Genomic DNA, 13,629 nt, shown 5'->3' on the forward strand with positions numbered 1-13,629 from the left:
CCTTCCGCTGAATGTGGTACCCCAGGCTGAAGGCCCCAGCCAGGGACCTGAGGGATTCTGAAGTACAGCGACTGGGGAGTTCTGAGTATTGGGGATCAAGGCCTGCCGGAGGCGGGGTCGGGTTGGAGTTATGGGGTTCAAGGGGTCGAAGAGGCCCGACTCTTAGGAAGTTCGGGATTCTGTAGGTCAAGAGCTAAGGTTCTGGGGGACTGGTATCGTAGTGAGTAGGGTGCCGGGGCCGGGGGCGGACTCACCCTTTGTCTGTGGATCCCGGGAGAATCCTGCGCCGCCCGTGCCTCGCCCCCGCCCGGCCCGGCCCAGCTCCCCGCCTCCCCCCCCCCCCCCTCCAGAAAGATCTGTGTTTTCTGGAAAAGCCACCGCTCCCCCCACGACCCCGCCCCTTGCAGTGGAGGGAGTAAGACTGGGGCTGGGCCCGGGGCAGAGGAGAGGGCCGATAGACAGAGGCATCCTCCCCGTGGCAGCCCCCACTTCTAGGGAAGCCTCCAATCCCGACCAGGTTTCTCCCCTCTTGCTCCCCACCTTCCTTCACATCTACCGGGCCTTGATCTTGTTACCCCTCTCCAGAGAAGGGGGCGCGGCCCAGAGCATCAGCAGGAGGCAGCGGACACCGCCTGGCCTGGGGAGGCCGCCCTGGCCCTAGCCCTGCTCACTCCTTTCCACCGCCTGCCCCGCCCGCGGCCACGCCCCCGCGCCCCCACTCTCGGCCGGGGGAAAGGAGGGTACGTGGGTTCCAGTTGCATACCAGGGTGGCAGGCCTCAGTAAACGGGTCCCAGTCCCTTCCTGCTCCCAGCCCCAGTCAGGGAGCCCTCGGGATGTGAAGCGGGTCACAGACCACGCACCTGCCCCTCCCCCGTAACCTGACTCTCTCTGAGATTGTGATTTTGTCTTTGAGGATGCCTAGGTCCGCCGGTGACTAAACCGGGCTTGTATGAGAGAGGCAGTGAGAGAATGAGACCGAATGGGACTCACGAGCCAGAGACACTGAACCTCCACCTGACAATCTTACAGCTCGGGAATTGAAAGGACCTTGGAGATGGCGCCATTCCATCCCTTCATTTTACTGCATGTGAAGAAGGGAGCCAGGGCGGCAATGTTCCTGCCCAGATGACTGTACCCCTCAATGCCCCTGCAAACCCTTCTACAGCAGTCTGGGGCATTCTCTCCAGGGACTTATGGCAAGTTTTGCTTTGGAGATAGGGCAAGGGGGCTGGAGGAGGCAGAATCCAGGAGATTTCTACATGGCTGAAGGAATGGCCACCAGTGGGGAGTAGTGGCACCTTGGAGGAGCAGCAGGGGTTAGACCCTGGATAGAGGGAGCCTCAGGAGAGGATTGGGAGCTGCTGAAGAGGAGGAGGTATTTTCAACAGGGGTTGCCATCTAAAATTTCTACTCTGGATCAAGGCTCCATGAGCCAGACCTTGTTACACTTCTGGCCCTCTTCTTCACAAGCTCTAGCCATATTCACAACACCACAACAGGCACATGGTTAAATCACATACCAGGACTGTAGTCACACATATACTATTGGAGGCATAGATGAAACAGATGCCAGGGTATTTCTGATACAAACAAATCTTTATTAAAGGCTGTGAAACTGCAAGTGGAGGAAAGGTCTCTGTTACCCCCTTTAGCTTTCCTCGGGGCAGGCCAGGGCTGCTGGGGGGCATTGAGCCCTGAGACTGGCACAGCCAATTCAGGAAGTCAGGAAATTTTTTAATTTGTTTTTGTAGAGGTGGGACAAAGAAGCAGGGCATGAAAACTGATTGCCCAAGGGTGTATGTCACAAGAAACCCCCTGCCTCTTTTCTATTCTCTACCACAAGACTCTGACCTTAGGTTCAAAAGGAGAATCCTCTCCTCTACCCTAACTCCCACAAAATGGAAAGGGCAGTTGGGGGGGGGGAATCAGTACCAATTTCTCCTTTTTCCCCTTTCCCTACTTTAGTCTCAGAGCCCAGGGTAGAAAAGAATCCCTTCTTCCTAGCACTGGTGGCTGGAGAGGAACTCAGAGTCCAAGGTCATTTAGATAATGACTGGAATTAGGGCATGAGGGGGGAAGTTCAACTTGGCTGGGGGGATTAGGGGAGGCTACCAGGGTTGGGTGGGAGCTTCCCCACCAAATGACCTTGCAATGGGAAGAAAATGAGAACTGTGGCTTTAGTAGAAAGACCCTGATAATCTAATGCCTTCCCACTACATACACTGCCTTTCTCCATCCTGCTATCTGAAGAAAGGTGATCTCGAAGTCATCCAAAGGGACTCCCATTGGTGGCTTTTCCTTCTTCCCTCTCCACCCCTGTGCCCCAAGAACTCTTTGATACCTAGGGCCTATCATTAGGAATCATTACCCAATACTGGCATTCCAGAACATCTGGAGCCCAACCCTAGCAAGCACCAAGATCCCCTGTTATTCTTAGACACGAAGCCCTCTCATTGGCTGGTGTCAGATATCCCTCCACATCTCTCTTCTCCCACTCCCAAGTCTCAGAAATGTGGGCTTTCTCGTTGGCAACAGACACAGAGGCCCTCAATGTGCAGAAGAGGTCAAGGGTTACTTCTATTAGCTTTTGCCTATAAAGAAGGCGCTTCAGGCCCCTCTCCAAACACTGGGACAATGGAGGGTCTCCCCCATCAGCTTTCCCAATCCCCGATTCCCCCAGACCTGCTGATGAAGACCCTCCTGGGGCCCAGCCATCTAGGGAGGGGGGTAGGGATGTAGCCACCTAGGCCTCGACTTTCTTTTAATTCTCCACCCATCCTGATCCCCATCCCCATGTGGAACTGGCTAGTGGGGACACACACAGGCAGGCACACACACACAGGCAGGCACACACACACACATTCTCTCTCTCTCTCTCTCTCTCTCTCTCTCTCTCTCTCTCTCTCTCTCTCTCTCTCTCTCTCTCAGCCTGAGAACATTTGGCTCCAGGGAGGATCTGGGGCCAGAGGCTCTCAGGACCCAGGAACCTGAGTTCATAGCAGGTGGTCCCGGCTGGCAAACAGGTAGGGACTGAAGCTGTCCCTATGAAAGGGGGAGGGGTAGAGTCCACTGAGGGTGTAGAGGTCCCGCAGCAGAGGAGTGGGCAGCAGCAGCTTCCGGCCCCGGCCACCCCCACCCCCACCCCCACCGGCCACTGATGGTCCAGGGGATGGTGGGGGGCCCTGGCTGGGCCCAGGGACCATGGCAGGCAAAGTTGGCTCAGACCTCACTCGAGCGCGGGGGACACGTGGGGAAGAACACATCGGGGGGGCCTGGGAAGACACGCAGCTGGGGATCAGGTGGCCCCGACGGGTACAGCTCTGCAACTCTGGGGAGACAGGCAAGGGCAAGGCTGGGATGGGAAGCTCCAAAGCACAGAAGTCTTGGGGAACAGGGCATAGGGCTAGAGCTGGCAGCCCCCCATAGACAGAGCTCTGGACATGAGAGGGAGAGGGAAGGGGGCATTTTTTTCAGGCTGTTTTCTTCCAGTAATTCTGAACTGATTAGAATTTTGAGCTAGAAAGCACCTTAGGCACTCTCCAGAACCTGAGTCTGAACCCAGATGCTGTGGTTTTCCCATTTAGTGCCCTTTACGCTACATTATCTGACCCACTGAAGGCTGGAGATGGAAGGCAAAGGGAAGGAAGGAAAGCTCGCTGGAGAGGGCTGCTGGTCCCAGGGAGTAGGAAGGGGACCAGAATAAAGGCTGGGTGTGGAAGGGGGTTCTGGTGGGGTGAGAAGAACAGTTCACTCACTGGGTGGGGTGAGGCGGGCAGGCTGCAGCGGGGGTGCAGTGGTCTTGGGCTCCTGAGACAGACAGGCAGAGGGAGCGGGCTAGTGGCCCGGCTGGCCCCAGCCCTGGCCCCTGGCCCTGTCCCGGCGGCTCGTGTTTCTGTTCCTGAGCTGACTGAGGGCCCCCCCCCAGTTAGGGTGGACACCAGGAGGGCAATAATGGAGGGGGGTAGATGGGAAAGGGAGGGCACATGGAAGAGAAAGAGTTTCCAGCATTAACCATACTCCCCCCCCTTACCATTCTCCTCAAGGATGGGGGATCCCAAATTAGGAGTCACTGGTCATGACCTCCAAATGGGAGTGGGGGAGGGCAAGCAAAAGGCCTTGGAAATCATTTTACCGCTAGGGAAACTGGGGTCTGATGAGGTGACTTGCCCAGGGTCAAACGGAATAAATAGCAAAGTCAAGATTTGAATCTGGGACCTCTGACACTCTTTCTCCACTATATTATAGCAGTAGTGACCCTTCAACCTTTTGGAGAACCCTCTCTGATTTGAAGCAGCCCTATTCATAGGAGGCTGTTGATAAATACAGAGAATAAGGATCCCCTCTACCAGATAGACCACACCCTGGGGTCCCTTCCTACCATGTTTGTTCCAGTGGATGGATGAGGTGAACCCATCTCTAGCCCCATCCCAAGCTTCCCCAATACCATATGGGGACCCCTACTCTCAAGGATGCTCAGTGTCTGCCTGTCGCTTGCCCCTCACTTGGCACTGGCTCCTTAAGGGAAGAAGTCCAAGGTTCTAGCTCACCAGCTGGGTAGAGAAGTCAGGAACTGGAGACGGGGTGGTCAGCTGCTCCTTACCTGGGCTGAATTTAACTTTTCAAGGGGATTCTCAATGGCAGGCACTGGGCCCAGACCCTCCCATCTGAATGCTCTCGGGTGTAGGGGCACTCGGTTCTGGAACTTGTTCACAACACAGGTGACCTGAAGCAGGAATAAAAGGAGGCACCGATCTTTCACCCACCAAAGACCAAAAACTGGCACAGACACAGCACTTCAACCGAGAAGGGATCAGGGATCGATCGAGAGGAAGGCAGGGGCTGGGGGAGGGGTCCTATCTCCCAGGCTGGGGCAAATTGCACCCAAACCCTCCTCTTGGGTTTGAGGAACAAAAGTATGATGGACTGGTTTTCCCTCTTTCCTTCTATAGAATCCATCCCTCCCACATCCATCCTTTGGGGGATGTCAAGACCCGTCCCACAAAGAGACTGACCAGGAAGGTGGCAATAGCTGCCCCAGTCAGGAATCCGGCCAGCACATCTGACCAGTGGTTCCGATACTCAGCCACACGGACCACACCCACCAGGAAGGCTGGGCAGAGGAGGGCAAGGCAGAGCGAGGGCTTCACCAGCCGGGAGCCCTTCACTCTGAACACCAGTGTGACATACATCTGCAGGGAACAAAAGAAGAAGGTTACCAGACTACTTTGAGAACCCCCTCCTTTTACAGACTGGAAAATTGGGATCTAGAAAGGGGAAATGGGGGGTCAGAGGAAGACGGGGAACGGTCTCCTGACTTCAAGTTTGGCCTGGACTCCAGTACTCTGTCTCAGCCCTCTCCAGATGTGGCTCAGACTCACCGCCGTATAGGTGACTGCAAATGCACACAGGGCTGCATCCTTGCAGGGGAAGGCACGTCGGGCAGCTGCAACCAAGGCAGGGTTGCCGGCCGCACAGGCCCCTTGGTCTGTGACATACCGGTCCAGTCCAGGCTTGTCTGTGGCTGGTGGTGGGCAGCCCAGAGCTGTGTAATTGGGGTGGCAGACAGACAGGAAGTGTGGGGTAGGATTCCCTGTTACCACTTGTCCAGCATTGGCAAAGATGGATGTGGTGAAGAGGCCAAAGGAGTATACACCTAGAAAGGAAGGAGAGGGAGAAAAAGATCAGAACCCCATCTAGGGGCAGATTTTGAGCCCTGGAAGCTTTTCTTCATTCTTTTCCCCACCCCCTCAAAACTAACTCCCATTTGCCCCACCGCCTGGCTAAGTCTCAATTTACACCCCGCACCCAGGAAGCGGACCAGCCTTCTGAGGGCTGGGCTGAAGCGGCAGCAGTCCCCACACACGATAGTCTTCTCCCTCAGGGCTGGCACAGTTGAGGTGGGCGCTGGGAAGAAGGCTCGAGCAAGCTCTCCAAGAAGTATCTGAGAAGAGAGACCAACATTCGAGGAGGAGCCCTACCTTAATCATCCTCCCTTTTTTCAGTCCCCACCTTCCAAGACCCTGGACATTACCGTGATGGCAGGCCCCGCAGTGACCAGGGGGTAGATCAGGGCTGGTGGGACACGGCTAGTGGCCTCAGGCCCAGGGTAGGGCTTGGCATAGGCGCTGTCATAGCAGAAGAAGCCCTGCATGTGCACTGGGAATGTGTCTGTGTATTCCAGGCGATAGGCGAGAAGCACCACGGCACCCAGAAGTACTGACTGCCAGCCGGGGGTGGGGGGGTGGGGGGGACCAGGCAGGAGCAAAGGACACAGGTGGGTGACATAGGAGAGATATGGAGAGAAGAGAAAGAGCCACCAGAGAAGACACAAAGGTGGAGCTCCAGGTGAGGGGAAAAGGGGATCAGGTAAGGGTAATTGGAGAGAGCGTGCAGAGGTAAAGAAAGGTAAAGAAAGAGAAATGGAAGTGGGGAAAAAGGGAAAATGGAGAGAGTGAGGGAAGAGGAGAGGAAAAGAGGAAGAAGGAGAGAAGTTATAAGGAGAACAAAGATCAGGAGAGACAGTCACAAACCAAGGAGAGAGAACATAGTGAGCAAAGTTGAGGGAATCTCTTCTCCTTCCAGAAATCTCCCCTCAAACCCCCTCTGCTGATCTGAATGGACCTCACCTCCACAAAGATGAAGCAGGGTATTATGGAGAAACTCCTCTTCAGCTCTGGACGCCCACTCGCCATGGTGGGATTCGGATGAGGGGAACACTTGGCGGGGGGGCCTGGGAGAGAGGCCCAGTCACACGGGTCCCCCCCACATGTACCCTTCAGTCAACCCTCAGGCTTCAGTCCCCCAGCACAGCTGACTCAGTCCTCTCCCTCACTCCGAAAGTTTTTAAGGTTTTCTTGACTGCTGTGTCTGACCAACCCAGCCATTGGTCCCTCTGCCTCAGTGTCTCCTCTGTCCCTCCCACCTTCACTAGAAAGAGAAGAACACTCGTACCCCCTAACTACTATCAGAAAGTTCTCCCAGTAATCTAACCTCCATCCCATAACTGCCACAGAGAATTGTTACCCAAGGCTTGAAAGGCCTGTGTTTAGAGAAGGCTATTGCTAGATGCTGGGGGAGGTACAGAGCCTAGCTAAGACTTACATTTCCCCAGAAATAACCTGCAAAGACTGGGAAACGCTGGGCTATTTGGCCTCTGCTTTCTCTAGCTCCTAGCCCCCTCCATCCAAGGATTCCCTGGCTACAGCGTGCCAGGGCTTCATCCTATGTCTGGGCCCCAGCGACATCCCCCCACACACACACACTGACACCCCCCTTGACCCCGCGACAGTTCCAATCCTGCTGTTCTGGTGTTTCCCGGACCGGGGTGAGTGTGTGTGTTGTTGGGAGGGGAAGCCTAAGTGAGTGGGCGAACACACAGACTCGTAGTGCCTCCCCCTCCCCCATCACCTCTTCTCATCTCCTCCCAGCGGTCTCAAATACCCCTCCCCCCACAACGCCCCAGATGACGGCTCCCAAATTCCCTGCGGGGGTAAGTGGAGACCCCAGATCGTGCTCCTATCCCCGACAGCACCACCTGGGTCACGGCCGCTCCATGGCCCGGATTCACGTCCCACGGCGGGGGAGGCCGGCCCCAGGACCAGCCGGTCTCCTTTGTCCCAGATGTCCAGGTGTCTCGGGCTGACGAGAGGGCAGGTGGCAGCAGACGGACCCCGAGGACAGCCTAGCCCTGGCCCTCACGGCGCCGCCGCTGCCTTAGCCCGCCCCAGCCTCGGGAGCAGAGCGGAAGAGAGCGGCAGGGACCAAGGCAAAGGATGGATGGAGAGATGGAGGGAGGGGGAGCGCGCCAGCCGTGCGCCGGCTCATTAGCACCGGGCCAGCCCCCCGGGCGGGGCATCTGGGAAAAGCGCTCCCTGGCTCAGCCCCCCAGGCCCAGCGAGTTCACATCTGGCCTTCGGCCCTTGTCCAGGAGCGGGAGGGAGCGCCAGAACGGAATCTAACGGAGGGCACGGCTTATTTCCTTCAGTCTTTGGAACCTCTGCACCTGGCACTGTCCCGGGCACACGTTAGAACCCTCACAAATACGTGCAGAGTGAACGGATGGAACCTTTGAGTAGGGCCGGCCGTGTTGGGGAGGCGGGGGCCGCGCAGTGTTTTCTGGGCTGAGCCATTTCTTTGTGCTTGGCTTGAGTGGGGGGGCTGGGCCAAGGGGCGGCTGTGGGTGGTAGGAGCTCGAGCCTGGGGCATGGGCCCCCCCAGCCTCTGTTCGAATTCGCCCAAGGTTAGACTCAAGCTTCCTTTAGCCTTGCCTTGCCTTGCACTCACCCCAGCTTTAGACTAGCCCCACGGAATCAATCTTTCTGGACCAAGGAAGAAGTGGAAGCACCGGAGAGGGCCAGCAGGAAAAGAGACAGTGTTGGGGAAGGTCTCACTCCTATTTTATTTTCTCTCTTAGGGGATTTTGGGAGCTGAGGCTCCCCTCAGGGAGGCCTCCCTTCCCTTGAGTAGGTAGGTCCCAGCAGCTCAGCCTGTGAAGAGAAGAGATTAGTAAAGCAAAATGTCAGCGCCTCCTCAGGGCTACTCAGAGAGGTAGGGGCAAAGGGCAAGGGCTGGGGAGGGAAGGATCTAGTGAGAGGCCAAGGGTGGAGGGTGGAGCTCCTGAAGAGGCTACAGCTAGGTCAGGGGCGGGGGCCAGGGGCTAGAGTTGTCATCAGTGCCCATACTGAAGGAGTCTTGCATGGGTCAAGGCTATCGGCTACGGGCAGTGAGGTGGGTTGGCATCTGAATCCGAATCTGTCGCCCAGGCAGGTGTTGGCAGCGGACTCACACAGCGACGTCCCTTCCGTCCTGTGCCAGAGAATTCCAGATAGGGTGTTTGGGGTATAGTTTTGGGAAAGGCATTTTTCTTCTCCCCAGAGTCTCAGCTTCCCCTGGGTACTCACCCTTGGGGGTTCCTCGGCTTTTGATTCTGGTCAGGGATAAGCTTTCAATGGCATTCTCGAGAGTGTTCACTGCTGACCTGGGGAGGGGGAGGGCATAAAAGAGTCCTTGGGGGAAGGGGGAAAAGCTGGAATCTAGACAGGGGAACCAGGGAGACCAGGTCATGATGGAGCTGGGAGCACGAGTTCTTCATCATGCCTCCTCCCAACAAGTCTTCGTCTCACAGGATTTTTTAGAATTGGCAAAGATCCTGGGTATCACCCAGTCTAATCCCCATCCCCCATTTTATAAAGGAGAAAACTGAGGTTCAGAGATGGAAAGTAATTTGCAGCTAGGTGGCTTAGTGATTTGTAGCAGGTGGGTTCAGAAGCAGACTGGAGGAAATAGGGGTCCCTGGAAGCCAAGAACAGGGCTCGTGAAGGTCTGGATCCCTGTGGGCTCAAGGAATGGGTTTGCACATCCTGGATTCAATTTCTTACCATATGTCATTCAGCTCCTCCTCCAGCTCCTCCTCCCCCCAAGAATCCTTGTTCTTCAAATCCTCCTCAGATACCATGCTCCCTTGCTGTTTCATCTTTGTTAGTACCTGGGGATAGGGAGTTGGGTAGAGGCAGAGGTAAGGCCCCCTCTCCTTACCTTATCTCTCCTATCAAAATCTGGCTTTCAGCTTCTGCCCAAATCGAGACAGAGATGGGGGTGGAAGGGATATGTGGACTCAGGTTTTAGCAGATCCTGCCTCCTTCTCCCCAGGCATCTTTTCTTCCCCCCAACAACAGTTCCCTTTGTCCCTCTCTCAGCCTCCTTTTCCCCTCTCTCAGCCCTTCCCCCAGCCACCTTCTCCTTACCTTTCGACATTTCACCTGATTCTTCTGCATCTTTTTAATGTTCACCAGATTTTTGTTGATTTCTTCTTCCTGCGATTCTGAATAAAAGAATGGGTGACAAGAGGGTGAGAGGGCCTCCAGGAAAGAGTAGTGGGATCCCCTCCCTCCATCATGGTTTGGGGGCTAAAAAAAAAGCTGAAACACTGTTTACCACCATCCCCCAGAGATGGAGGAGGGCTAGAGACCCCTATCCTCAGTTCAAAGGCTGGAGCCCTTGGAGGAAGGGGAGACAGGATTTGAAGAGACAGAAGAATGGGTCACAGGGGTGATGAGTGGGGGTGGGGGGGACATACTGAGTTTCTGATGGATGTAGGTCACTTCTTCCTGCAGCACTTCCAGCTCCTCCCACAGGAACTTCTTGCTGGGGTGGGAGGGGTAACATAGCCAACAAATCCATAGTATGACCTCTCACAGCTCCCCCACCCTATCCTCCTTCCTTGGCTCTCCTGATCCCCATAATGTCTTCCTATTGCTCTCAGAAATCTTGTACCCCCAATTCAGGATCCCCACCTTTCCCGAATCTCCTGGCCCAGCTGTAATAGAGAGCGGGTGGTCCGGCCCCTCTGGGCCTCTTCACTCCCCCGAAGATTTTCCTTCACCTCCTGCAGGCCCCGAGCCAATGCCCGCCACAGCTCCTGTCGTCCTAGTTCTGCTCCTCTTCTAATGAGGTCATCCTGGGCTGGGTAGCAAGACATGCTCATTACTTCTGCCAAAAGATGGATGGAGAATGTGATCTCTGATCCTGGACTGACCCCAGCCTTCTCTCTGGCCCTCCTACCAACCCCTCTAGGAAAGAAGGGGCTGGCCTTGGGAAATCTCTTTTAAGAATCCCACACCGGGGGAAACCCCTCCCTATCCCTAACCTTGAGCTCACCTCCTACAAATCCTAACTTGATCTGACTCTTTAGACCCAACCTCACCCTCTAGCTCCTGGATTTTAACCCTCTGATGGCTGCTTTCCTTCTCCAGAAGGGTCACAGAGTGGTTCAGGAACTCAAAGGCCTAGGAACAGATAGGTCTTATGTCAGAAAGCTGGATCAGAGGGTGTGGAAGTCAACATCAGAAAGGACAAGAGAACAATGGGTCAACTCACTTTGGTCTGGGCTTGAAGCTGATTTTTCAGGGAATCCAAGTCTATCCTTAAGAGTTTTTGTGAATCAGGAATCATGACAGTGGAGACCTTACCTAGGGTATCAGAGATCACAATCCCTATTTTTCACCTCATTCCACTAGACCCTGGAAAGGGCAAGGGCAGTCTGAATTACCCTATTCCACAGAAAACAGAGTTCTTGCTTCCCCCATTTCCTTGGGCTGTTGGCCTCATCCTCTTTATTCCAGTGGTCCCAGGGTATCTTACCTTGGGCCTTGAAATTGTCTGTCTCCAAGCTCCTCTGATGGGCCAGCATGGTAGATCATGGAAGAAAAGGGTAGGGTGTATATTAGACCCTTTTCTAGCTCTTCCTGTTACTATCCCCAGGGCCCAGCTCTACCCTAATTTGGGGTTTTCCCTTCCTCTCAAATCCCTCCTCATTCACTCAAGTGAAGTTGGGAAAACTGAGGCATGGGGTGGAAGAAGAATCTAGGAGGGACTTGAAGAAGACCCTGAGCCATTCAGTGGTGTACACATGTGGACACCCCATCAGATTTATCCACATAACAAAAACATGCATGTACCTGGTCACTGGTCTCTATCAAGGGTTTCGAACTCGGGCTAAGGCTGCGACTCCGGCTCCTATTCTTGTTCACATTCCGGCTTTTGGTCATGCTCCCCTTTGAAATCGCATTCAGCTTCAGGCTCGAGGTAAGGACCTCCTCAGAGCTCAGCAATTTCTGCAGGGATAAAGGTGGGAGTTGGAAACTATAATCCCATCACTCACCATTACCCAAAATCCTCAAATCCTGTGAAAGGGCTGTGACTTTTCAGGGGTAGGTGGGGATACATAGATCTTCCAATACAGATCAAAGGCCCTTCCCTTCTAGAAAATTAATTAAGTTCTAGGAACTGTAGGGACCTAGAGGTGAAAGGACTTGAACAGTTTCAAATGACTAATAACAGTCAGAGGCAGACTTGGACACAAGTCTTCATGATACTAAACCCAGAATCTGATCTACTGCCTCTACAATAATAAAAAATAATAGCTTCTTCTCTATCAGGTCAAGGATTACAAAACACTTTCTTACAACCTTTTACAAGGTTGGTCTGGGTCCCCAACAACCAGATGTTACAGATAAAGAAAATGAAGCTCAGACAAGTGAGCTGAGTTACAAAGAATCTCTCCTCCAGATATAGTGGTACAACTAGGACTTAAACTCAAGTGTCTCCTGATTCAATGCTTTCCCCCACTACACTACGCTATATGATCCAGGGAGGTGGGACTCTGAGAGAATAATGGAAGAGGTGACCTTGAAACTGATATGTCGATTCTTCAGGAGGTCCTTTTCATCATTTTTCAGTTTCTGAGAATCTGAGTTGATCTTATGAACCACACCTGCCATTCAAAACTAGGGTCACAGGGCTGTACATTTCAGGGATCACACCCCTCCTTATCCTTAACTCAAACTGGACTCCACAATGGAAACCTAAATCATTTTTCAGGAGCATTCAGAACAATAGGGGATCCTTTCAAGAATACTCCAAACCACCAATATCTCAGTTACTCCCAGTCCCCCAGGTCTCCCAAGCTTGAAACCCCAGCTCCCCATTCCTCTAGTGTCCCAACCCCAAAGTCCTGCCCAGGAACTAAGCATAATGATCTCTAAATCCTAGGCTTTACACCCTCAAACTGCAACTCCTCCCACCACACACACACACACACACACACACACACACACACACACACACACACCACTCCCTCATCCCTCCACCCTCTATCACTGGTCCTCAGTCTTCTGGCCCTTGCCTTGTCTATTCACAACCCCTCTAAACCACTACATCATTCATCATTTTATACATACCCAGACTCCATGGCTTTGGTGAGACAACACTGACAGTCAGCTGCTTGTCTGACTTGTTAAGACTCTGCAGTGCACATTCCCTTGGAGAAGATGATCCGGGAGTATGAACGGACACAAGAGAACTGTCCGAGTCCCGAGGAATTCCGGCCAGGACACAGTCACTTGAATGGATGGATGGGAAGAATAAGAAGCAATGGGTAAGGAGGATGTAAAGAGTAGCCCAGCCACCCGCACCTGCCCTGTCCACTCTTCCCATCCTCACTCCCAGCCCAAGAGCTGTTCACATCTGGAAGCACCCCTGGAATCCCCACAGACATCCTATTCTGTCTCATTACACTCCACTACCTCCCAGACCCAGCCATTGAAATTGGAATTCGATGCTAAGGATGCCAAAGCCAGATGTTTGCACCTGGGAGAGAACATCTGGAAGAGAATCGGGTCCATAGAGTCCTCATTGCGTGGCCCCTGCTGGGTGGGAGGTGGGGGTAAGGCAAAAATGCCCTGGGTCCCTTCTGCTGGGGCCCAGAACAAAGTGGGCGCTCAGTAAATGTTTATCGAATTGAAATACCTACCAGATGCTCATACTCTAAGCCCATCAGGGACCAAAAAAACAAGTCCCCAGCCAGAGCGATGAAGTTTGATCCACTGGAGATACCATACAAAGCTAAGGTAAGGGGTAGGATCAGGATAGTCAAGAGTCACAGTGGAGGGGCGGAACCTTTGTGTGTAGTTCTCCCCGGCGATCTCGAAATACTATTGGTTGTACTTCTTGTCTGTAATACCTGAGTCGAAAGGTGATTGGATTATCCCTGAGGTAGTGGGGTTAAGAGGCGGGGCAGAGGGGTAAGAGACAGGGCGGGCGGGTCTTGTATAAGAATTCTCATCACTGAT

General features: G+C 53.9%; 2 protein-coding genes across 10 annotated transcripts; both read right to left on the reverse strand.

The window, feature by feature from the left end:
* Positions 1-1,578: 1,578 nt before the first annotated feature.
* PLPPR2 (phospholipid phosphatase related 2) lies at positions 1,579-8,241 on the reverse strand. 4 transcript variants are annotated; one of them, XM_056822710.1, is made up of 9 exons: positions 7,536-8,241; positions 6,628-6,731; positions 6,033-6,221; positions 5,807-5,942; positions 5,380-5,654; positions 5,014-5,190; positions 4,602-4,724; positions 3,757-3,808; positions 1,579-3,329 (listed from the first exon to the last, which is right to left on the reverse strand). In XM_056822710.1, the coding sequence occupies exons 2-9, from the start codon at positions 6,691-6,693 to the stop codon at positions 2,995-2,997; spliced, it is 1,353 nt and encodes a 450-aa protein (XP_056678688.1). In that variant the 5' UTR covers positions 6,694-6,731; positions 7,536-8,241; the 3' UTR covers positions 1,579-2,994. The 4 variants fall into 4 exon arrangements, with proteins under 4 accessions (XP_056678688.1, XP_056678689.1, XP_056678691.1 ...); XM_056822711.1 differs by having other exon boundaries at positions 3,757-3,908; XM_056822713.1 differs by lacking the exon at positions 3,757-3,808.
* A 134-nt stretch (positions 8,242-8,375) lies between these two features.
* Positions 8,376-13,469, reverse strand: CCDC159 (coiled-coil domain containing 159). Of its 6 annotated transcripts, none has more exons than XM_007488505.3 (15): positions 13,311-13,467; positions 13,148-13,206; positions 12,739-12,899; positions 12,187-12,272; positions 11,458-11,613; positions 11,141-11,174; positions 10,877-10,968; positions 10,704-10,785; positions 10,294-10,462; positions 10,077-10,144; positions 9,745-9,821; positions 9,379-9,485; positions 8,902-8,978; positions 8,683-8,806; positions 8,376-8,487 (listed from the first exon to the last, which is right to left on the reverse strand). In XM_007488505.3, exons 1-14 carry the CDS (start codon positions 13,332-13,334, stop codon positions 8,715-8,717), a joined length of 1,284 nt encoding a protein of 427 aa, XP_007488567.1. In that variant the 5' UTR covers positions 13,335-13,467; the 3' UTR covers positions 8,376-8,487; positions 8,683-8,714. The 6 variants fall into 6 exon arrangements, with proteins under 6 accessions (XP_007488567.1, XP_007488566.1, XP_007488565.1 ...); XM_007488504.3 differs by having other exon boundaries at positions 10,294-10,486; positions 13,311-13,466; XM_007488503.3 differs by having other exon boundaries at positions 10,294-10,489; positions 13,311-13,463.
* Positions 13,470-13,629: the final 160 nt, after the last annotated feature.

The sequence above is a fragment of the Monodelphis domestica genome, chromosome 3, assembly GCF_027887165.1.
Source record: "Monodelphis domestica isolate mMonDom1 chromosome 3, mMonDom1.pri, whole genome shotgun sequence".
Lineage (NCBI taxonomy): Eukaryota > Metazoa > Chordata > Mammalia > Didelphimorphia > Didelphidae > Monodelphis > Monodelphis domestica.